At 44.0% G+C, this 22,643-nt stretch overlaps 1 protein-coding gene across 9 annotated transcripts in view; it reads left to right on the top strand.

Moving 5' to 3' along the window:
* UNC13B (unc-13 homolog B) overlaps positions 1–22,643 on the top strand; it is a 210,726-nt gene that overhangs the window by 155,192 nt on the left and 32,891 nt on the right. For 7 of the 9 annotated variants that reach the window (XM_053656261.1, XM_053656259.1, XM_037144451.2 and 4 more), the window contains 4 exons: positions 16,959–17,005; positions 19,297–19,375; positions 21,522–21,596; positions 22,107–22,326. In XM_053656261.1, the coding sequence (XP_053512236.1) occupies positions 16,959–17,005; positions 19,297–19,375; positions 21,522–21,596; positions 22,107–22,326 (421 nt within the window). Of the gene's footprint in view, positions 1–2,302; positions 4,808–14,684; positions 14,708–16,958; positions 17,006–19,296; positions 19,376–21,521; positions 21,597–22,106; positions 22,327–22,643 lie in introns of all 9 variants that reach the window. The other 2 variants (XM_053656257.1, XM_053656258.1) reach the window with 1 other exon arrangement.

Below are 22,643 nucleotides of genomic sequence, written 5' to 3'. Positions count from 1 at the left end.
TGCATGTTTGGCTTAGATATTGGTTTCTCTGCTTCTTTGTCTTGGGAACTTGCTATGTCAGTAATAATAACACTGCAGTGCTATACAGTTTACTAATTACCAGTCTCACATTTTAGCTTTATAATATTTGCACTTCTTCACTTTACAGACAAAGGAGCCAAGGCACAGAGAGGTCAGGTGTTAATCAAACGTCGCTGGTGAAGGGAGACCCAAACTTAAGTCTCCTGATTCTCAGTAGAGAAGCACTTGCTCATGGCTTCACGTGGTCATATGCAGAGCTTTCCTCTTGGTTCAGGAAGCAATCTTTCACCTTGAGAGAAACCTGAAAGGCTAATTGCCAGCTCCAGGCCTTCTAGGGCCGAGGACATAGCTCAAAGCTAATACTAGGTGCTAGTATTTTGCACAGTTGAGGAGAAGAGAAAGGGGTGACTTTGGAAATATAAAATTTACACATGTTGGAGGAGAGAAGGAAGAATTTTATGAGTCAGTCCTAGAATTGGGGGCTTTGCTGCTTAGACAACTGGACACTAAGCCGAAGACCCAGGAGTTCTTGTTATGAATATAGAGCATTCTCTCTCTCCCTCTCTCCTTCTCTCAGACTAGATTGAGTTGGGCAGACTAGGGATCTGACTGATCTCAGCTCCTTGAGACACTGGAGTAAAACATTATGTTTAAAAAGCAATAATTGTGTCTCTCTAATGCCTCAGAGGATGGGCAGAGTTTTTAGATGAGGAATTCCTAGATGAAGTAGAGTCTTTAGATGAGCCAGAGAGAAGGGAAGAAATGAAATGGTAGTTAACCTAATTTCTGTCTTTCGGTTCTCAGCCTAGTTATTTCCAGTAAAAGGGGTCAGCTTCATCTTTATCCCATCTTATGACTCATCTTTCTGGGTCTTTCTAGTCTGGGAAGGCACAGTGCTTTTAACTTGCAGGCCCACCGGCCCTAGACGGAAGCCTTCCCTGAGAATGAACTCATGGGGGTTCTTATTTTGTTTTCTTCACATGCAGTTTTCCCCTTTGGGGTTAACTTGAGTACTGGAAAAAGAAAAGGAAGCAGAAGTTGAAAAGACTTAGAAATCTTGATTAAATCTGGAAAATGGTGAGACCATCTCTGGTTTTACCCTTCCCAAGGAAACCCAGCAAAGCCAGAATATTGGCAGTCCCATGCGTTCCTGGGCTCCCTGCCTTCCTCTTTGTACCTCCACTCCGCTCCTTTCCTACATTCTGTACATTTCCAGGAAAAAGGGAGAGGATGCCCACCCCACAGAAGGTAAGAGTCATCTTTGCCTCAGTAGTACTGGCACCAGTAGCTTAGGGTGTAGGGGCAAGATTAATGGCAGGTCTGTCTTTACTTTCTTGGAGAATAGCAAAGCACCCTGGAGCCTCTGTGATAGAATCAACTTCTTACCTTCCCTTACAAGCCAATCAGAGGGCTAGAATAAGCCTCTCTTACTCCAGGAGTGGACAGTGCTAGAAAAATCACTTCACCTGGTACTCTGAAGGAGGCGTTAGACCAGACGCTCTGTGCACCAGGAACCCCGAACCTGTGTATTGATTAGGCTGCACTAAGCCCTTGGGGACTATTAAATGGAGTTCAAGACTCTGGCTAAGCCTGAGCCTCTTTCACCCTCAGATGTGTACCATCAAGTGTGCCTTTGGGCATGTGGCCCTCTAGTCCAAGCATACTAAATGTCTGGACAGTGAGTAGGCCCACACTGTCCACCTTATTCTAGAACTAGGTGTAGAAAAAAATCTCCACCACCCCCAGTTTTAAATACTTGCCATGGCCCTTTCTTCAGTGAAGGGTTGCTATCACTCTGTGCTATAGGCAGGAGTGAACCTTTGAGTAGCTAAGCCTCCACCAGAACAAGCAACTGGGAAAAATAAATAATAACATTCCATGTCTTGTCTTTGTTGTTCACTGTGTATGTGACTTGAACTTTGGTGTTTAAGCATTTATTTGTTCATTCCTGAGCCAGACCCCAGTGTTAAATTTTGCAAAGGTTCAGTTACTCGTTGACCTCATGTCCACACACATCCCAGAAGTTTGTGTCAATCCTGATGCCTTTGGATACTTTCCCAGAACACAAGGACTTGATTTGATTTTGCACCAATACTCTCATGGGAAGTCAAGGGGAGAGAACTGATTGCCTCCAGCCTTTAAGGCCAGAACTGGGAGACAGGTCAGGGTTGACTTCCATAGTCTTGGAAGGTAACATTGTTATTCCTGCTTGACAATTTGATTCAGGTTAAAGTTACCCTGCTGCTTTCTGACCTGAGTGCACTGTTTTCCTTTTTCATAGCTACAGGATAAGAGTCAAGCCAGGATCCCAGGGGCATGTGCCAGGTTTGGAGACCACATATGGGACCATTCCGGGCAACACTGTGGGCTAAGCTCAAGGCATCAGCCAGCAGTGATTGCTAGAAGTAGACTGAAAAGAGCAGGACAGGGTATTGCCTTCCAAGACAATCTCTATTAAGCACCCTGACCAGAAATAAAAAGAAGAAGCAGAGGATCCCTTAGATCCTGAGGGAGAAAATGAAGCGATTATTGCAGGAGTCAGAGGAAGAAATCATGGTCACCTTGGGATCCTCCTCCAGGCTTTCCCCAGATAAGGCCAAGGCAGAGACTGTGTGTGGCATCAAGAGCAAGTCCTCGGGCCCTGCTGGATCTCTACCGGAGGACAGCTCCCTGTCCCCTTGCTGTGGGTCAACAGCCTCAGCCATTGATGGGGATAGAGATGGGGACCTGGCCCAGCATTGCAGCTTTGGACAAGAAGCTGGCTGCCTGCTTCCTCTGGGCTCCACAGCCTGTGCCTCAGGGTCTGGCTCTCAGGACCTCTCATCTGCCAGCATTACCACCAGCTGCGAAGAGCCTGTGGAGACGAATCAAACCAAGCCCCTTTTGTCCAGGGACCAAGGCTGGAGCCCTGAACAGCGAGAGCCTTTCGGGGATGTAGTAGACTATATAATCAGAGAGCTGCGAGGCATCAGTCGTCTCCAAACTGAGATTGCTGAGCTGCAGCAGCACTTGAGTCAAGTCCGGGGTTCAGTAGATGAAGTCTCTAGCTGTGTAGACTCAGTTCTGAGTGAAATAGAAGGCTTACAGGTGGGCAGCAGCTCCCTGGCCAAGGTGTGTGTAGGAGGAAAGGCCCAGGAGCCCCATGTGGACACACTTAGTGAGGAAGCCATTCTGTATCTGTATGGACTTCCTGAACAAGATGGTGAAAATACTATGGAGCTGGTGCATAGCTTCCTGGCCAAGCACCTCTGTGTTAATGGCATGCAGTGCAACAGGTACATCAAAGAGGCTTACAGGGCAGGTAGATCCCAAGCCCCCAGGCCCACTGTTGTGAAGCTTGCCCATCTGGAGCACAGAGACTTCATCTTGCAGAAATCCGTACTCCTGCAGAGTGTAGGGGTCCGGATTGCCATCAGAGAAGAACCAGCCGGATCACAGTGCTATCAGAATTCCCCAAAGGAGTCTCTGTCATTTTTGCAACAACAACTTCCAGATCATAATTCAAATTCTTTAATCCCCGACAAACCAGTTCTTCAGACTGAAACAGGAGAACCCATAACAGGAGCATATCAAATAAGAGCCCAGAATCAACATAGAGAACCCTTGACCCCTGAGCAGCAAGGCCTTTGCTTCCCACTCAAGAACAATTTAGCAGAGCCAAGTAACTCATCAAAGCCCAGGGATGAAGTAAATGGACCATCAGAAGCATCCCAAGTCATCAGTGGCAGCTGTGAACTGACAGGGAGAGAGGCTTCTCTGTCTGCCCCCCATCAGTTTGAGGAACCTTCCCTGGTGTTGATCCCAAAAGAAGAGGATGCTGGGAAATCCCAGGTTTTCAAACAGTGTAGTCAAGGACTAGAAGCATATGAAGTAGGGAAAAGAGAAAACAACTACAGTGATAAAAGTGACGCCAGCAGCTGCCTATCACTATCTGGGTTGCTGAAGACAGAGGAAAATCTCCTGGCCTGTGAAGCTGGGCTTGACATTCTGAGCTCAAAGCAGCTAGAGGACCTCTTGACAGACAAGACTAGAAAATTTGGAGCTCTGAGTTGTGACAGCATGATGGAGGAAATTATCATAAGGCCTGAGACTTTTGGTGACATGGTTCACATTGACTTGAATGAAGAGGAGGAACATGCTGCTCAGGTCCTTAAAGATGTCTTTGAAAAGTCCTCTTGTGTGGGGGGCTCGCAGGAGGATGAAGATATAGAAATTAAGTTTTACACGAGTAAACTGGGACGAGCAATTCATCACTTTCGTTCAGCTCTGCAGGGAGTGTTCCAGAAGCTGGAGAATGGTGCATCCATCAGTCCTGAGGACCTGGAAAGCAATGAGAGTTGTTCCCAGTCAGAGAACAGTGATAGACTTCTTGGGACAGTGAGTTCAGGGGGCGCCCAGGATCTCTCTGTGGAGAGCCCTGAGAGTCAGGGGAGTGAGAGCTTGCTCAGTGTGGTCTCTGGCAGAGTGGATGCCACACAGGGAGACCCAGCCTCTCAGGGTCCCAGCAACTCCTCTCTGGCTTCTCATAACTTACTTCTTGCACATTCATCGCCAGGTTTGATTCTGGCTCCAGGTCAAGGCCTGGACAATGAAACCTGTCCCGGGTCTGAATCTCCCACGCAGGGCAGACTAAGTTTAGAGCAAGTGTGTGCAGAGACCATCTACCTCAACAGGTGCATCAACAATTTTAAAAATGTTCTGAGAGAGAAAAGACTGAGGCAGAAAAAACTTTTGCATGAGCTGGTACAGAAGGCAAATCATCTCTCGGTAGAAGACATGCACCCAGGTATTCCGAATCTCTGTTTCACTGGGCCACAGCTGGGTATGGCCTCCATGTGGCCAGCATAAGACCTAGCTTGGTGGTGAGTTCCACAAGGTGAAGGGGGAGGTTCACAGCTTGAGTCAGTCTAAACTACTTGAGTATAGATTTTTAAACCAATCCTGTGGGAATTAAGAGTGAAAGAGGGTTCTAAAACAGCAAGAAAGGAGTTCCTGCTCCTAAGGAGCTTCCTGTCTACTTGAGGAGGATGGTGGAGAGCTTTAGAAAGTAACTTTTCAAAAGAGGTTGAATCATCTGGGCAGAAGTAGTTCACAGCTGTAGAACATTTAGGATATTCCGGTGCACAGTAGGTATGGGGTAAGAGGCAGAAGTGGGGCATGAGGCATCTTGCTCATAGGCACTAGAGGGGCTAAGGCAGCCCTATGTTGCATTTAAAAATTATTCCCATGGGTTTCTTGCTCAGATAAGATTGCCATTTCCCCAGTGGGTGATGGGGCCTCTCCACCTCATAGGCCACTCCGGGGATTTATCCCTACCTGTCTTCTTCCCGCTTCTGGACTTGACAACACAGAGCCTCATCTCTGCCTTGGAGCCGTCTAGGAAGTGCTTACGGTGCTGGCCCTGCCCACGAGCCCGACTCTGCCTCCCCCCCACCCATTCCCAGTCTCCCATCTCCAGCCAGAGGCAGCTCACCTAAGAACTGAAGTCTGGGATGGTTTTTATCTAAAAGGAATATAAGAACTTTTTTTCTAGGCAGTATGGAGATATGTAGCTTTAAAATTACTTCCCCCAATAAAAATTAAATTTATCCAAACAGCATATGCTGTACTCATCCAGTTTTAAATGTAAATGGGGTTGTCCTCTTATGCATATAACCTGATTAATCTTTCGAAGTCAAAATTAAAATTATGAAACATATTGTGTTGGCAAAGATGTGAGGGAATAGGCACGTATACATCGCTTGTGGGATGGGAGTGTAAATGAGTAGTATAACCCAAGGAAGGCAATCGGCAAAATTGATCAGAATTGTATATACCCTTTGAGCCCCAACACCACTTCCAGGAATATACCCTGCAGGTATATTTCCACACACAGAGGGGACATCTGTTCAAGGCTATTTCTGAAGCATTGTTTTTAATAGCCAAAATTGGGATCAACCTCAATGTTTGTTAAGAAAGACTGGTTAAATATCTTGTTGGGATGTCTAAACAATGGGATACAGTACCATGTAGCTATAAAAAGAATAAGGTAGCTTTTTACTGAAATAGAAAAATTAGATAAATTGATGTATGAATAAAACAAGGTGTAGAACAGTATGTCTAAGATGCTGTATACAGTTGTATAAAAAAGAGAGGGGAAAAATACCCGTGCAAACCCATAGCGCCCGTTTGTGTATGTGTAGAATGTGTGACAAAGATGCATAAAAACTCATCCATAATTGCCCGTGGGAGAGAGGTATGAAATGAAAACCTAATGGGATGAGATTTTTTTTTACTACATACCCTTTGAATTTTGTTTTTAGAATTTTAGTCCAGCAAATGTAATATGTATCAATCATAAAATTAAATTAAAAAGGAAAAATTTAAATCATGTTGCATTCCTTTCAAATATCCCTAGAGCTGCTCCCTATAGCTCAAAAAATCTAAATTCCTTCACTTGGCATTTAAGATGACCACGGCTGGTCCCTAGTTTACATTACCAGGCTTATCTCCCATTGTCCCACTGTACTCCCCCCAAAAGGAAACTTTGCTGTCTCACAAATTCACCTTGTACTTCTGTTCTCAGCCTATTCACATCCATATACATGCTTCCTTCTAGCCTAAGGTGCTGTGCTCACCATATGAGTCTAGTAAAATTTACTCAGTTCTTCAGCATACAGCCAAAACATCCCCTCCTCCATGAAGCTTTCTATAATTTCTCAGTTGCAAAGGATTTCTCCCTCTTATTAATTTCACAGCCCCTTTTCCTTCTCCTTGGTCATCTAGAAATTATTACATTACAGCAACAGTAGAAACAACAAATATCAAAGCAGTGCTTTCTTACTAACTCCTCAAACCTTGGAGGAATTGATGTTTGCACGAGCACCCAGGATACATGGGTCTGACACTTCAGCTTGCAAACTTCCCCTTCTGGGCTGACCTCCTGCTGGGGAAGGCAGGAGCTTGGGGATCTATGATAAGCAGGTGGTGGCAGCAGCAGTGACAATGAGAAGGAGGAGGTGTTCTGAAGCATCAGTCAGCAAGCAAGCCAAGATCTAGTCTGGTCTGTGGGCTGCAGAGGGAGTGGCAGCATGCCTCCAGTGCTGGGTCCGGGTCTGACTCCAGCACCATTCATCCTACAGAGCAGGAGGGACGGAAAAAGGTGAGCAGGCGGGCTAGCCTCTGACTCTTGTCACAGAGTCAACAAGTGCAGTCGCCCTATCCTGGTGCATGGATTCAGTGTAACAGTGGCTGCAGCCACAATGAAACGTCAGCTTTCTTCACTGCACTGCTTGAGACCTTTTAGACCCTAAGCTTATGAGTAGTTGCTTATCATTAGTTTGAGTTTCTATTTTTCATTCTCTTTCTTCTTTTAGGGGGAGTATATACTGGGCACTATTATAAGTATTCTCATGTACATTATATAAAAATTCTTTCATTACTGCCACTCCATCAAAATAGCTTTTCTCAAAGCCATCAGCTAACCACTCCCATAGTACTAAATTCCTTGTCCAGTTCCCTTTTTCGTCAATCAGCAACTTGACATATTGATTACTTCCTTTTTTGTTACAGGAGCTATATTAAGTTTTAATTTATATACCTTAAAATTCCTTAAAAAGGGTACAATTGAGTGGCTTTTACTATATTCACAGTTATGCAACCGTGAATTCCAGAACATTCCCATCACTCCAGAAAGAAGCGCTTTACCTCCTAGCAGTCACTCTTCAATGCCCTTTGCCCTCAGCCTCTGGCAACCACAGATCTATTTTCTGTTTCCATGGCTTTGCCTGTGCTGGAAATTGTGTGTACATGGGTTCATGCAAAGGCCATATGTGATCTTTTGTGATTGGTTTCTTCCACTTAGCGTAATGTTCAAGATTCAGTCATGCTGTAACATATGTTAGTATTTTATTTCTTTTTGTGGCCAAATAATATTCCATTGTGTGAGTATACAACATTTTGTTTACCTACTCATCATTTCTTGGGCATTTGGTTTTTTTTTTAAACTATGTTTTAGCTGTTAAAAATAATGTTGCTATGAATATTTGTGTACAAATTTTTGTGTGAGCATGTTTTCAGTTCTCTTGGGTACATATATAGATATCTATATATATACCTAGAAATAGAATTTCTGGTTCATATGGTAAATGTGTTTAACATTCTTGAGGAACTGCCAAACTGTTTTCCAATTTTCATTTTACATTCCCAGCAGAAACACAAAAGTTCTAATTTCTCCACATCTTTGCCAGCGCTTGATAATGTCTGTGTATTTTATTATAGCCATCATTGTGGGTGTGAGTAGTATCTTATTGTGGTTTTTATTTGCATTTCCCTAGTGTCTAATGATGTTGAGCATCTTCTCATGTGCTTATTCGCCATTTTTATATTTTCTTTAGAAATATCTATTCAAATCCTATACCCACTTTTAAATTGAGTTGTTTGTCTTTTTATTGAGTTGCTAGAGTTCTTTATATATTCTGGATATAAGTCCCTTATCAGATATATGTTTTGTAAATATTTCCCCCAAATCTCTAGCAACTCAATAACTCTTTGTTGGAGGGGAGGGGTTATGGTATCCTCTAAAGCATAAATATTTCATTTATTGTTTTAAAGATTTTATTTATTTATTTTTAGAGAGAGGGGAAGAGAGGAAAAGACAGAGGGTGAGAAACATTGAAAAATAACGATTGGTTGCCTCTCACTCACCCCCAGCTGGGGATCTGGCCTACAAACCAGGCATGTGCCCTGACATGTAGTCAAACCAGTAACCTTTCGGCTTGTGAAAAGATACCCAACCCACTGAGCCACATCAGTCAGGGCTAAATGTTTTATTTTTGTAAATGTTTACTGTGGTCCTGACCAGCATGACTCAGCTGGTTGAGCGTTGTCCTGCAAAGCAAAAGGTTTCCAGTTCGATTCCTAGTCAGGGCAATGGGCCCCATCCCTGGGTGGGGTGTGTGCAAGAGGTAACCAGTTGATGTCTCTCTCACACATGGTTGTTTCTTTCCCTCTCTTTCTCCCTCCCTCCCACTTTCTCTAAGAACATAAATAAATAAAATCTATAGAAATTATTGTGGTAACATATATATATAACATAAAATTTATCATTTTAACTATTTTAAGTTTATTCATATTTTTGTGCAACCATCACCACCATCCATCTCCAGGGCTTTTTTAACTTCCCCACCTGAAACTCTACACCCATTACACCAACTCCCCATTCTCTTCCTCCCCACCTCTAGCCTCTGACAACCACCATTCTATTTTTTGTCTCCATAAGTTTGACTGCTCTAGGTAACTTCATATTAAGTGGAATCAAACATCGGTCCTCTTGTGACTGGCTTATTTCACTCAGTGTAATGTCTCCAAGGCTCGCCCAGATTGTAGCACGTGTCGGAATTTCCTTCCTGAATGGTATTCCACTGTATGAATATACTCGTATACCACATTTTGTTCATTCACTTGTTGATGGGTACTTGGGTTACTTCCTCCTTTGGGATATTATGAATAATGCTGCTGTGAGTATGAGTGTGCAAATATTTTTTGAAGCCTTGCTTTCATTTATTTTGGGTATATAGGGCCTGTCCAGAAAGTATCCAGCCATGTACTATGAAAAATAGAGACTTTTATTGGGGAAGATACAAGATACAAGAAACATTGTATGACCTGGCTGATGTGGCTCACAGGATTGAGCGCTGGCCTGTGATGAAAGGGTCACTGGTTCAGCTCCTAGTTAGGGCATATGCCTGGGTTGCAGGCCAGGTCCCCAGTAGCAGGTGCATGAGAGGTATCCACACACTGATGTTTCTCTCTCTCTTTCTCTCTTTCTTCCCCTCTCTCTAAAAGTAAATAAATAAAATCTTTTAAAGAAAGAAACATTGTACATAGGACAATGACGCTTCAGTCGTCTCCAAAATAGGCACACAGTTCTCCCCACTGCAACCCGAAGTTCCCTCTGCTCTGGTAACAGAAGCTGCTGAACATATTTTGCCACCACACGTTTTATGCCAAGATCCTGCATCAAAATCTCAGACATAGTAGTTTTTGGAACCCTCAGATCAGCTTCTGGTTCTCACACTGTCAGTAGCCAATCTTTCTGATTGCTACCTGTACATGTTCAACACTCTCAAGTGTTCTGCTTGTTGCACGCCTTCCAGAATATGGACCATTTTCAACAGATTCTTGACCATCTTTGAAGTGTTTGTGTCACACTTTTATTTGGCTTGTGCTTATTGCATTGTTCCCAAAAGCCTTCTGAATCATTGAAATAGTTTCTGTGGAGGAACATTCAAGTTTAACACCAAATTTGATGCAGATTCATTGCTCTACTTGCTCAGTCATTTTGAATGTGACGAACATACAATACACATGCTCACTTAACGGTGTCTACTCTCTCCACCGACTAGTACAGTGAAGTTGTCGTTGTTTATGTATGTGCATTCCAGTCCACTCTCCTTGGCTACTAGGTTATGTCGATGTTATTCAAACTGTTCTCATTATATTAACAATGGCGGGACTTTTTCCAGACAGACCTTGTATACCCAGAAGTGAATTGCTGGATCATGTAGTAATTCTGATGTTTTTGAGGCACTGCCATATTTTTTTCCACAGTGGCCGCACCATTTTACATAACAACAGTGCACAAAGGTTCCAATTTCTCCACATCCTTGCCAACATTTGTTGCTTCCTGGCTTTGTTTTAATAGTAGAATACAAAAGTTTTAAAGGAAGTTTTGATAAAGTTCAATTTATCAATTTTTTTTCTTGTGTTGGTTCTTTTGTGCTCTACCATCATCTATTCCAAGGTCATAGAAATTTACTCTTGTTTTTTCCTAAATGTTTTATAGTGTTAGCTCTTACATTTAGGTGTGTTAATTTGGAGTTAGTTTTTGTGGATGGTGTGAGATAGGGGTACAACTTCATTTTTTTGCCTGTGAATATCCAGTTTTCTCAGCCGTATTTCCTCTAAGAGAAAATTTTTTTTGCCCATTGAATGGTCTTGGTATCTTTGTCAGAAATCAACTGGCCATAAGTGTTAGAGTTTGTTTCTGGATTCCCAGTTCTCTCCCATTGACCTTTAGGCTGTCCATGTGCCTTAGTTCCTTCTTTTGGAAATAGTTCCTTCACTCGACCCCTCAGTCTTGGTTCTCCCCCGACACTATTGACCATTCCTTCTCAGCCATCTTTGCCGGTCCTGCCTCATCTTCCCAACATTGCAGTATCCCAGGATTCAGTCCTCACTGCTTAAAAAAAAAAAATTGTACTTGCTTCCTAGGTAATCTCTCCCAGCATCATGAGTTTCATAAGCATTCCCAAATTTATATGCCTGGCCCAGAATGTTCACGAACACCAGATTCCACATCTACTTAACATCCTCCTTTGGGTGTAAATAGGCACTGCAGTTTCACATATTCAAAACCAAACTCCTGCTCCTGCTCTTTAAGTCCCTGCCAAACCTTTTTTTGTCGTCTTCCTTACTAGTAAATGGCAACTCCATTCTTGCAGCTGCTTGGGCCCAAATCCAAAGGTAATCATGACTTCTTTTCTTGTACAACCTATATCCAATCAATTGGTAAATTCTGCCTGCTCTACCTAAAAACAAACAAACAAACAAAAACAACCCTGAGTTTTACCGCTATGTCTATCTCCACTGCTGTCATCCTTGTCTAAGCCACCGTTTCCTTTTGTCTAGAGGATTACGTTGGTGTAGCCGGTTTCTACCCTCATCTTCTAGTCTGTTCTCCCCACCGCAATCAGAGTGATTCTTATAAAACATGAGTCAGATCATACCACTTCTCTGCTTACAACCTGCCAGTGATTTTTCTGTCTTGACCAGAATGAAAGACGAAGTGTTTATAATGGCTGATAGAGCTGTATTTGAACTGGCACTCTGTCTTGGACTTGCTCATCCTTCATACCAATTATGCTTTCACCTCAGGCTTTGCACTGACTGTGTGTTCTCTGACTGGAATCCTTTCCTCCTAGAATTCTGAATAGCGTCTCTGCTCATTTCCTTCAGGCCTCTGCTTAGATGCCTCTTTCTCAATGAGGCCTTACTATAACCTTTTGTGAAATTTTAATAGCAACTATAACATGATCACAGGGAACATTATCTTTTCCCCTGACACAAATTTTTTTAGCAGAGTCCCTATCACATATGACATGGCATATATAGTTCCAGATTCTGGGACCAAAATGCCAGTTTTGAATTTGGCTTTGCCACTTGCTCTGACTTTAGGCAAGTTTCTTAGCCTCTTTAATCTTCAGTTTAATCAACAAAAAAAGTTGAGATGATAATAATAGTATTTAGTTAGTAGAGTTGTCAGAAAAATAAACGAGCTTACTCAAAATTCTAGGTGTTCACTTAGTGTTAACTACTATCATCATGTTCATCATCATTATTAATTGTCTGCTTCTCCTCCTGGAATAGAAGCTTCTTGAGATCAGGGAGTTTGTTTCATTCACTGTTACATCACTGGCACCAAGAACAGCGCCTTGAGTGCAGTCTGGTCTCAACACGTGTTTGTTGAAGAAACAAATTCCTGCAATAACCCTGGAGGTAGCTGTTCTTATCTGCTTTCTACAGATTAGGAAATGCAGGCTAAAATAAATTCAGTGTCTCAAATATTTTGACCCCCAACTGTAAGGGAGTTAAGGTTGTTTTAACAATGAAAAGTATGTCACTTCCTCATAAAATGGACTCTCTGGAACACTGAGACCATTCTTAGGGGTCAGGGATTTTCCCACAAAGTAGGTGTTCCTTAGGTATGTACCACTTCAACTGAAACTAAATCTGACTGGAAAAATGCTAAGGTATTTTAGGAAGTTAGGAAGCACAAAAAGTTCAGTTCTTAATGAGAAAAGTTTTGTTTTGTTTTGTTTTAATGTTTGTCCAGTGGGTGGGACAAACGGAAGAGCTAGTAGAACAATTCCTTGGTGTCTGGAAAATGGTACACACTGCTGGCTAGGAGAGCTACCTTTTCACTGGTGATGATAAGAGACATTTTCTTAGAAAAGGTGTTGCTTTCTAAGTTCTGAAAGTTTAGGTTTCTTTTACTACTTATGTATGTATATAAAATTCTTACTCTCAAGAAATTTATAGTGTACAAAGGGGGATGTTTATATAGACAATTATAGTGAACATTTATATAGACAATTACAATGACAATGAAACAGTAATGGCAACATACTGTTATAGAAGTGTGGGTACCACAGGCATATGAAGAAATTTTTACAGAGGCATTGACATTTGAGCTAAGGCTTAAGAATGAAGTTGGGATCTGTCCAGTAGATGTAAGAGGCTGGATCAGGAGAGCTTTGACCTTGGCAATAAATTGGATTTTATTCTTTTGGCATAATGGGGAACTCTGGGAAGAACAGAAGGACACAATCAAAGTAACTGACATGATGTGTAAATGTATTTGAGGTAATGGAGGAGAAAAGGAACTTTCTAATTTGAGTCATAGGGTCAATTAAAGTGTTCCTTGCCTAATTTTCTCTTCAAAGGGAACAGAGTGCTCTCAGGGAGGTAGGGAATAAATGTAGAAGAGATATGCCCCCACCCGCTGCTCACCCAGGAAATCAATGCCGTTTTCATCTTACCCACCTTCCTGTAGCTGCACTATTTTGGAGGATTTCTGTTCCTGAGTTGATTCTTCTGTCAAGTGAGATTCTTCTGTCAAATGATGACCATTAGGTCATCATAAGTGGCTTGAAAAATTGGGAACTTATTAATTAGTTTCTGTGATTCTCCCTCTACTTGTTATGCAATATCAGTGAGTCTTTAAAAGAGAGGGAAAAGAAAGCAGAGGGGAGCTGATAGGTCCTGGTGGTTGGACTTTCTGTAGATAAGAAGGGCTATGGACCTATCTGTGGCCTAGAAGGCAATGTAGTCTCTGATGAGTAGGAAAGGAACAATCTCTGAACTTCATACTTCTACTGTGACTTACCTGGATCCTTCTGGAAGTGTCCATTTCCTTTGGAGTATTGTTCTGGATTTGGTAGATAATCAGGCCTGGGATTGCAGTCATGGTTTTATCATCTAGATCATGGTGACTTCTGTTAGGGCAGTGGTCAGTTGATGACCTCAAGTCTAGAATCATTGAGCATCCTGGTCCTGGCCTTAACTCCAGGCCTTAACATGGCCTAAGAAACTTAGGCTCTGGGAAAATAGACCAGGGCTTGCTAGACAAATGCATGGCTGACCCTGCATTAAAATGGAAAGGGTTCAGCCACCAGGCCTTTCAGGTTTGGAGATTTACCCAGATCCAGAGTGAGCTCATATACTTCCTGAGGAAGGAACAAACTCACTCTTTGCTCAGCCATCTCAGATAGCCTGTTGGAGTGGTCCTTGGAAACAAAGCTGGTTTTGCGGCCCTGGTAGCCCTGGTGGTCCTGACCCTACATGTAGACTATTTTGGAAAGGGGAACAGGGTGATTGGTACCCTCCTAGCAGACGTTGTCCTTTGGTTTGAGTGGCCAACCTGGGATGTTCTAAACTAAAAAGCAGGACCTAGCAATTACAGGATTCTGGGAGCTGGGCTGTGAACTGCCCAGTTGTTCAGAGCACCTCTCCCTCTCCTCCACGTCCCTTAAGGTTTAGCTGGCATTTTCTCTGGGTTCCCTGCTATAGGACTGAATCTACTAACCTCTCTGCCTTTTTTTCTGCTCTTTCTCTCCTTGCAGAAGGAAAGCGAGGAGCCCTTCAGGTTGTGCCTTTGGCCTTTTGGGCCTTTTTGTTGTCTATTTTCTATCCTGCCCTCCAGGGTGTGGTGTGTGTGTGTGCCTCTGAGCTTTGGCTGGTGGCAGATAGTCTGTTTTTCCTGAAAGCAGTTCGTGTGCATGCCCCATGCTTGTGTGTGCTCCTGCAGACATCCCCAGAGCACAGTGTGAGAACATGTGTGCCAGCATGGTGCACATTCAATGTAGCATGTGTGTGCTTACACTTGTACTCAGTTTGACTCCCCTAGGCACTGATTGCCCTCTGACTCTCCTATTCTGCACAGTGTGTGTCCAGTTTCTACTTGTTGCTGCAGCCTGGCATATGCTGTAAACTGTCTCTGAGCCCAGCATGCATATTCACTTTGCATTTGAGAACAGGAGTTGCTGCAAGCACTTGGTGCCTCTTGCCTGGGCCCCTAAGTGTGAATGTGCTGCTGAGCAGATTTCCTGGCCTCTCTGTGAGCACAAGCTTCTGTAGACCTGTGATGTGGTTCCCTATGCCATGTGAATGCGTACTCTACTAATGCTCTGTGCTTGCAAGCACTGGTTCTTGAAGACTGGGAGGGTTTGCTTTGCCTGTGATTTGGGCCCTGGCAAACACTGAAGCCTCTCCCAAATGGGTGTGTGCATATATTCTATAGCCCTCTGTGCAGGATCCACGCTCACCTCGTGTATCCCTCAGGCACAAGTTGTGTGTTTGAATGAACCGCCTGTGGGTACTTTTTGAGACCTCCTTCCACCCCTTGCCCCTCCTTCAGTGCACTGTGTGCACATGCTGTGCGCTGTGTCTGCAGGCTTCTGCAGACCCACTGTATCCTGTAAGCTCAGGAAATGCCTGTGATCTGAGCCGGTAAACTCTGGTTCCCAAAGATTTTTTTTCTAGGTAGAAAATAAAAATCTGCTCAGTATAGTAACTGCTTCCAAAGGGAAAAGATGTTCTGGTTGGAAAGATCTGGGGATTTAGGGATGGCTGCCACTCACAAGCAACCTTAGGAGACTTGCTTCAACCATTCCAGGCTGCCTTTTGGGTCTGGCACTTTCCTTACCAGTGTTCCAACTGCAGACAAGGACAGAAGGCAGATAGACTTGATCAGAGCACAGACGACCTGGGAAGGGTTTTACTGAGAAGGGTCCTAAATCCAAAGTTCATTTTGAGCCTACAGCCCACTTTTACATCAGCCATTAACCTGTCCCCCTCTTCCTTTTGTACTGTGTCTTGCCTTATTTGTCTGTAACTTTTACCTTTAGCTCTCCCACAACTTCACTCCATGTCCAAAGCAACTTACTTCTGACTACCCCATAATGGCACTTGTTTGCTTTGGGGTAGTTAGTGGGAGCCCAGGTCTCAGGTGGCAAGGAAGTTGTTGGGGGCAAGGGGAACAAGGTAGGGCAGGATGCCCCATACCTGCTGGCACTAAGTCCCTCGAACCCAAACAGCATTTACCGTTGGTTCTCTGGACAGCCCTGGCAGCTTTGGAACTCTCTATATACTGCCTGAAGAATTTGCTTTTTTTTTTTTTTCCTGTGAAGAAACCTTTAAAAATGGTTTTGACCTGTTCCTTCCTTGAATTATTTGGTACCTCAGTGATCAACTTCTCATTAGAGAACTCATAAAATTCACCGGAGTGATAATCCAAGTGTCTAATCTGTCCTGGCTTCTCTGATTATATAGAATTTGTCAGATGTAGAGTGTACTCACTGTCAATGAGTTCAGGCTTCGAGGCACCGAAGCCAAATCAAATCACAAGGTGAGATAGGAATTTTTTTTGAAAGACCAGGTCTGACTCTGGGGCAGCCAGAGGAATTCAGGACTATAGCTGGAAGACCAGACTTTATATGAAGTTGTCTTTTTCCTTTAATGAGTGAGGCCTGGAAGCCCACGTGGACCCTTTTCCTGGCTTTTGTTGCAGTTAATATACTAATTGGTTGTGTGAGGGAGATATTGGTTCCAGCAGCTCTTACAGGTCCAGTGGACTTTAACCCTGGGACCTCAGGGCGCTGGGCCTGTATCCTTCCTACTCACTAGGGACAGGGAGGTGAAGTGCTGCTCATTTCAGCAGCCTGCTTGTTGCCTGTGCTAATCAGGGCACTGGCTTAGACATCCGGCTAGCTGTGTCAGCACGTCGTGTGTGTGACCTACACTTCTCTCAGCTTCCTATTCCATTGTTCACAGCCTGACCAAAGAAAGATGGCCATCTCCCTTCTTTCCTAGGATCTAACTTTTTTCTGTTTTTAAAGATTCCAGATGATGGCGACTCCTCTTTGCCCCAGTGGCTCCCAGAAGGGTAAGTGATTCCTTGCCAGGTTTTTGTGGATTTTGTACACTCTCACACTGCCTTTAGCTTTTCCCCTGGGAAATAGGAAAAGCAGCTTCATAAGCATAATCCTGGGGAAAGAAGATGTTCCACTGTGGAAACTGGTTGGTTCTCTGGGACAGAGAAGAGAATTCTGCAAACTGATTACTTAGAGGCAGAAGACAGAACTTTGCCAAGTGGTTCTATGGTGCGGGGGAGGGAGCTTGAGGGCTCCCCCATTCTTGCCTCTGGAATTGCTGATCCATGGCATCGTAGTGGTGATACTCTTTAGGCAGAAGAATGAGGAAACCAGAAAACTATCTGCATTGGAAGAGTTCCTTTCCATTCCATTGTTGTTAGTATGTAGCTGATAAAATTTCTCCCTGGGCTCTGTCCTGCTTCAGCTGTTGTGAGTCATGTCCTTATTCTTTCACTCTAGTCAAGACATAAGTAGAATGCCTATGAGCTCAGTGTGTTCCGTTTCTGATTCTTGTCTGGGAGTTTCAGGCCCATGTGCTTGCAGCAAAGAGTCATTTTAAGCTGCTCAACTGCTGCTTGTAACTAACTGACTGTTCTTAAGAGAGAAAAGAGTTTGAGCGCTTCTCTGCCCCCACTCCTCCCACATACACTGCCAATTACTAGTCAGAATCTTTCTTCTCTCCTTGTCCCACAAAGGCCTTCTGACATTAGGATTCCCAGTGGCTGCCTCCTCTCCCTTATGACCAGAGAAGAAAAATATATCAGATCATAAAGTTATCTACTACATTTTTACCTGTTCCTTTTCCTTCTTGTGATTTGTCCTGTAAATCAAGAGTTAATAGTGTACATGAACTACCCTTTCTTCTTTTGTCAAAAGCTCATTTGTATTGCAAAAACTTCTTGGTCTAAGTGGCACAGATTATAGTTTTCAGCATTAACCACAAACTTGAGGCACCAGTTGCTTCTTCAATAGCCATTCTTCAGGGCTTTAGCTTTTTTCCTCAATACTTGTAAAATATATGCATGCCAATGGAACGTATCTGAGCTATTTTTAAACGGAGCCACCCAGTGATTTTCTAAATGCCTCCCTGTTATCGTCTTTCCTTCCCTCAGCTTCGTGTTTGGAAGCTGCCACAAGTTTAGAGCTTTCCTAGGTCTGGTAGTCTCATTGAAAACAAAGTTCGCTGCCTGTGCTCAGGAAGCTCCTTATTAGACATTAACGTAGCAAAAGTCGCCTGTTCCAGCTCCTGTCCTTGACTTAATTTGTGGCTCCATTCTTTGCCTATAGCATTAAAACCAAGTACATAAATTCTTTTCATTGAGGCTCAGAATGGCAGCTTCCAAAAGGTCAGAAATTTTTTTGTTCATCCCCCTCATTTTATACAAGTGACATCAAGACCCAAAAAGAGAAGGGAATTTTGGCAGAGGACATGTAGAAAGTTAGTGAAATTGTTAGGTATAAAATCTGGGTTATCTCATGTGAGAATGGTGTTATTTTGGGGGACATTCTCTGTATTTTTATGGCATATTATTATGGAAGAACAGGCAAAGAACAATAAAGTTAATGGCATAGATAGGGTATAAAACTTTTAGAAATCTCCAGTTGCTCCAGCTATAGTTTTTTCTTGGTCCCTATTGATGCGTCCACAGGGCTAGGCCAGGTACTCAGAGTCCTTTTGCTGTTTCTTTCCTAAATGGTCTTGCCTTCCCCCTTTAAATGGTCCTCTAGAAGTCTCTCATCACACCTCCCCTGACTCCATTTTATTATGTGGTCTGCTCTCTTCACGGAGAATCTTTTTCTTCAGGAGGCCTGGATAGATAGTGGCTCCTTCAGTCAGAGTGGAGAAGATCTCCTTGTACCTGTCATTACTTGGTAGTCTTGCTCACCTCGGCAGCAGCTCCTCTGTAGAGCTATTCCTATGGGCTCTGTCTAGCACAGGCCAGGAAAGACTTAGCTTTGGTGGCAGCGTCTCTAACCTGAGTGTGGAGAAGATCCCTCTTAACCATCAATTCCCACCCTGCCTTATGGAGCAGAAGGTCCTTCAGAGAAACAGAGGTGCCTTGAACTGTCACTGTGGGATAAAAGAGCACTAGATCTCTGGCTAAAACCACAGAAGGAGACAGATAGGGGCACTCTGAGAGCAGATCCCATTCTTCATCATCCCATGGTTTTATTTCCCTCATTATCTTCCTTTCCTCCTGTCTTCCTTTCCCCTCTCAAAGGCACGGCTTACTCTGGGGAGAAGGTGAGGAAGGAAAATTGACAAGACTGAGAGTTCTGACATATTTCCTTCCCTCCTCAGGCCAGCTGGAGGACTCTATGGCATCGACAGCATGCCAAATCTACGCAAAAAGAAGCCACTGCCACTTGTCAGCGATCTGGTGAGTGAGGCTCTTGTGCAGATTTAGGCTGTATCCTGGGAGTATCCACCATTAGGCCTTGGCAAGCTATCAGAAGTGGTAGTGGTCCATTTTGTGACAAGTATGGGCCTGAAGATCCATCATTTAAAGAATGACTGAGACTTAGTGATGGCTTCAGTGAGACTTTGTTTTACCTCACTCCCTGTTTAGAACCAAGGTTCTTCATAAGCTCAAGCTCCCACTTGGAACATATATGGCTTGGACCCTCAAGGCTGGGCACTGTGGTTGTCTTCTAGGAATCTAGTTCTTCTAGGTATCTCTACAGACTTTTTTGATGACTTAGAATGGACACTGCCTCTAGCTTTGACCTAGATCATTGAGCTTAGTATGTGATGAGCATGGCTGGTACAGCTTCTTTTTGGAGGTTTAGTGACAGCCTCCTCCCAAGGTATGGGCTTTCTAGACTATCTCTGTGCCTGTAGTTCTTAAATCAGTGTCTGGCACTGAGAAGTATGATAAAAAAAATTGTGGAATTGAATTGAAATGGGCTTAGGAGTTAAAGCTGATCTCAGGACCTCCAGGATGATCAACAGCATTTTGGGTTATACTTCCTGAGGCAGGATCAGCTCAAGAAATTTTTCTTAACAGAGGATGGAGAGGGATCCCAGCCTCGCCCAGAGCTAGGTGTTCAGTAAGACACGAACCCCTTTTCTTGCTACCATTTCTGCTCCTGTTTTCTCTTTTTCTCTCCCTTTTCAGTTTTTTCTGTCCACCTCTTTTCTTGTTTCTTCTTCATTCTCTGCTATCCCCCCCCCACACACACACACACCAGTTTCTTTCTCCTTAATTAGCTGAATGGAAATATCCTCTGCCATTTTCTCTTAATCATTTTTTCCCTTACTATTTGCACCTCTTTTCATACCAACTCTTCATCAAATCGTTTGGATAAAGATAAATTCTAATGTCATCTCTTCTTTTTTACCTTCTTTCATTGTATTCTATCTCCCCTTTTTTCTTTTCCTCATTTATTTTCTCCCTATTTTTTCTCATCCTTACTCCCTCTAGCCTACCACATCCTCTTTGCTTAAATGCTTGGACAGCAATGTCTTGTTTATTTCTTATTTCCCCTCCTCCAACTTTTGACCTTGCCTCACTCTGGCATAAGTCTTCTCAGAGTAGGAGCTTGAGGCCTGGGCCCTGGCCAGCTGTCTGAATTGAAGCCAGTTTTTAGTAGATAGAGGCAGAGGGGTTTGGGACGTGTTCCCTACATTGGACTATAGGGAAGAACCTCTTAGTTGCCACTGAAGGTTTTTTTAATGCCCTTGGGGGACCTTTAACATCATGTTGTTCCTTTTTCTGCTCTCCTCTGTGCAGGCAATGGTGAGTGTCTCCAGAGCCCCTTTCCAACCTCTGTAAGAGTCCATATCTCACCTGGCACCCGCTAAGTGTTCCTTCTTCTTAGACTGATATTCTGATTCTGTCTGCCCAACGTCCACTGCGTTAGGGAGACCATGTGCCTCCCACAGGGTGCCTCTAAAGCTTGGGCCTGGCCGATATGTGGGGCCCCTCTATACAAGAGACCGGCTAGCAGGGCAGCCCTACCTCTCATACTTAACCCCTTGCCCTGCTTGATTTGACTGAGGGTACATTTCCCCTTTCACTTGGCCTAGTCCCCTGCTTATTTGAGCTGCTGACCTTCACAGGCACCTGGGATTGTGTGGGCATGGGGTGGTGCCAGGGGGTAGACGATGGCATGGAATCATTCTCAGGGATGATTCTTGAATGTAACTCTGACAGAGTTGTGTCTTTATTCTGTTCTTAGTAACCTACTTCCTACTGTAATTCTAAACTTCTCATTTTTTCTTTGCCTTTCTATAGACGGGTTAAGATACTTAAAAAATGTGAATAAAAGAGAAACTCTTTGGATGATAGGTACCCTGAGAGAAGTGCTGTTCTAATATTGGTAGAACAGTCCTCTGAGGACCTTGGGTTTGGGATCTTAACTGGGGATGCTGTTCTCTATTACCTGTGGGCAGTCCCTGTGAATGACAGTAAAAACAGAAGGCAGTAAGTTACCATCAGTTTGTTTTGGATCCTGAAACTCCCTTCTCAGGACTCTGCCAGTCCTTGGTGGCAGCCAGGGCTGACAGCAGGTCTTCTCTTACAGTCATTGGTCCAGTCCCGGAAGGCAGGGATTACTTCTGCAATGGCTACACGCACCTCTCTCAAGGATGAAGAACTGGTAAGTGACCCATGGGCTTTCATGAATCCACTGGCCTAAAGATCTGGCCATCCACTGGTGATCAACTCTATAGCCATACTAACCGGGAATTCTAAAGTGTTGAGCATACATAGGTAATGGAACAGATAGATAGTACCAAGTCTCAATCTTCCACACTGGGAGAGGCAAGGGTCCTGGCCAGGGGTTAGCCTAAGTCTCATGTGGGAGTATGTTACTACTAAACTTGAGGTATTATAGTGGACCTAGTACCCTCTGTTTTCCCAGAAAGCTGGAAGCCTGAGGCAAGACTCAGACCCAGTGTTCAGCTCAGACCTATCTTGCACAACCAGGAACACACAACATTTGGGGGCTTCTTTCTGCCAGGCCGGGCTATGGGCTGGGCTAGTCTAGAGCATTCCTCTACTACCAGAGGAGAAACCAGGGTCTTGATTGTTCTACAGGGTCTCAGTTCTGCTATCTCCCAGCAGAGGCTGAAAATCGCTGGTGGGTGATGGGGAACATGTCTTTCAGAAATCCCATGTGTATAAGAAAACCCTGCAGGCCTTAATTTACCCCATCTCGTGCACCACACCACACAACTTTGAGGTCTGGACTGCCACCACCCCAACCTACTGCTATGAGTGTGAAGGCCTGCTCTGGGGCATTGCCCGGCAGGGCATGCGCTGCAGTGAGTGTGGAGTCAAGTGTCATGAGAAGTGCCAGGACCTGCTCAACGCCGACTGCCTGCAGCGTGAGTACCCCTGCGGGATGAGGGGTGGGGAGCACAGGCAGCAGGCCCTCTCCAAAGTAGTCTGTCAGCCAAGAGCTGGGGTAGCTGGACATCATTCCTCTGATCTACCTGATTCTGAAGCTCTTTCCTTTTCAGAGAATGTAGAGTCCTGAGTCAAGGGGCAGCTTTCCAAATAACAGGTTTTATAGCACTCTTAAGCACCTTTAGGAAAAATTCTTTGAGTTTATCATGGCCCTTAAGGATTCAGATGGTCTCAGAGACTGCGTTTGAGAAGTGCACACACCACAGTGGCTGCAAAGTCCAAATTACTTGAGCAT

Source organism: Artibeus jamaicensis, unplaced genomic scaffold (assembly GCF_021234435.1).
Source record: "Artibeus jamaicensis isolate MK-2021 breed Jamaican fruit bat unplaced genomic scaffold, CSHL_Jam_final scaffold_1964, whole genome shotgun sequence".
In the NCBI taxonomy this organism is placed as follows: domain Eukaryota; kingdom Metazoa; phylum Chordata; class Mammalia; order Chiroptera; family Phyllostomidae; genus Artibeus; species Artibeus jamaicensis.
Note: the sequence above shows the minus strand (reverse complement) of the source record. Positions and strands in the feature narration are given on the sequence as shown.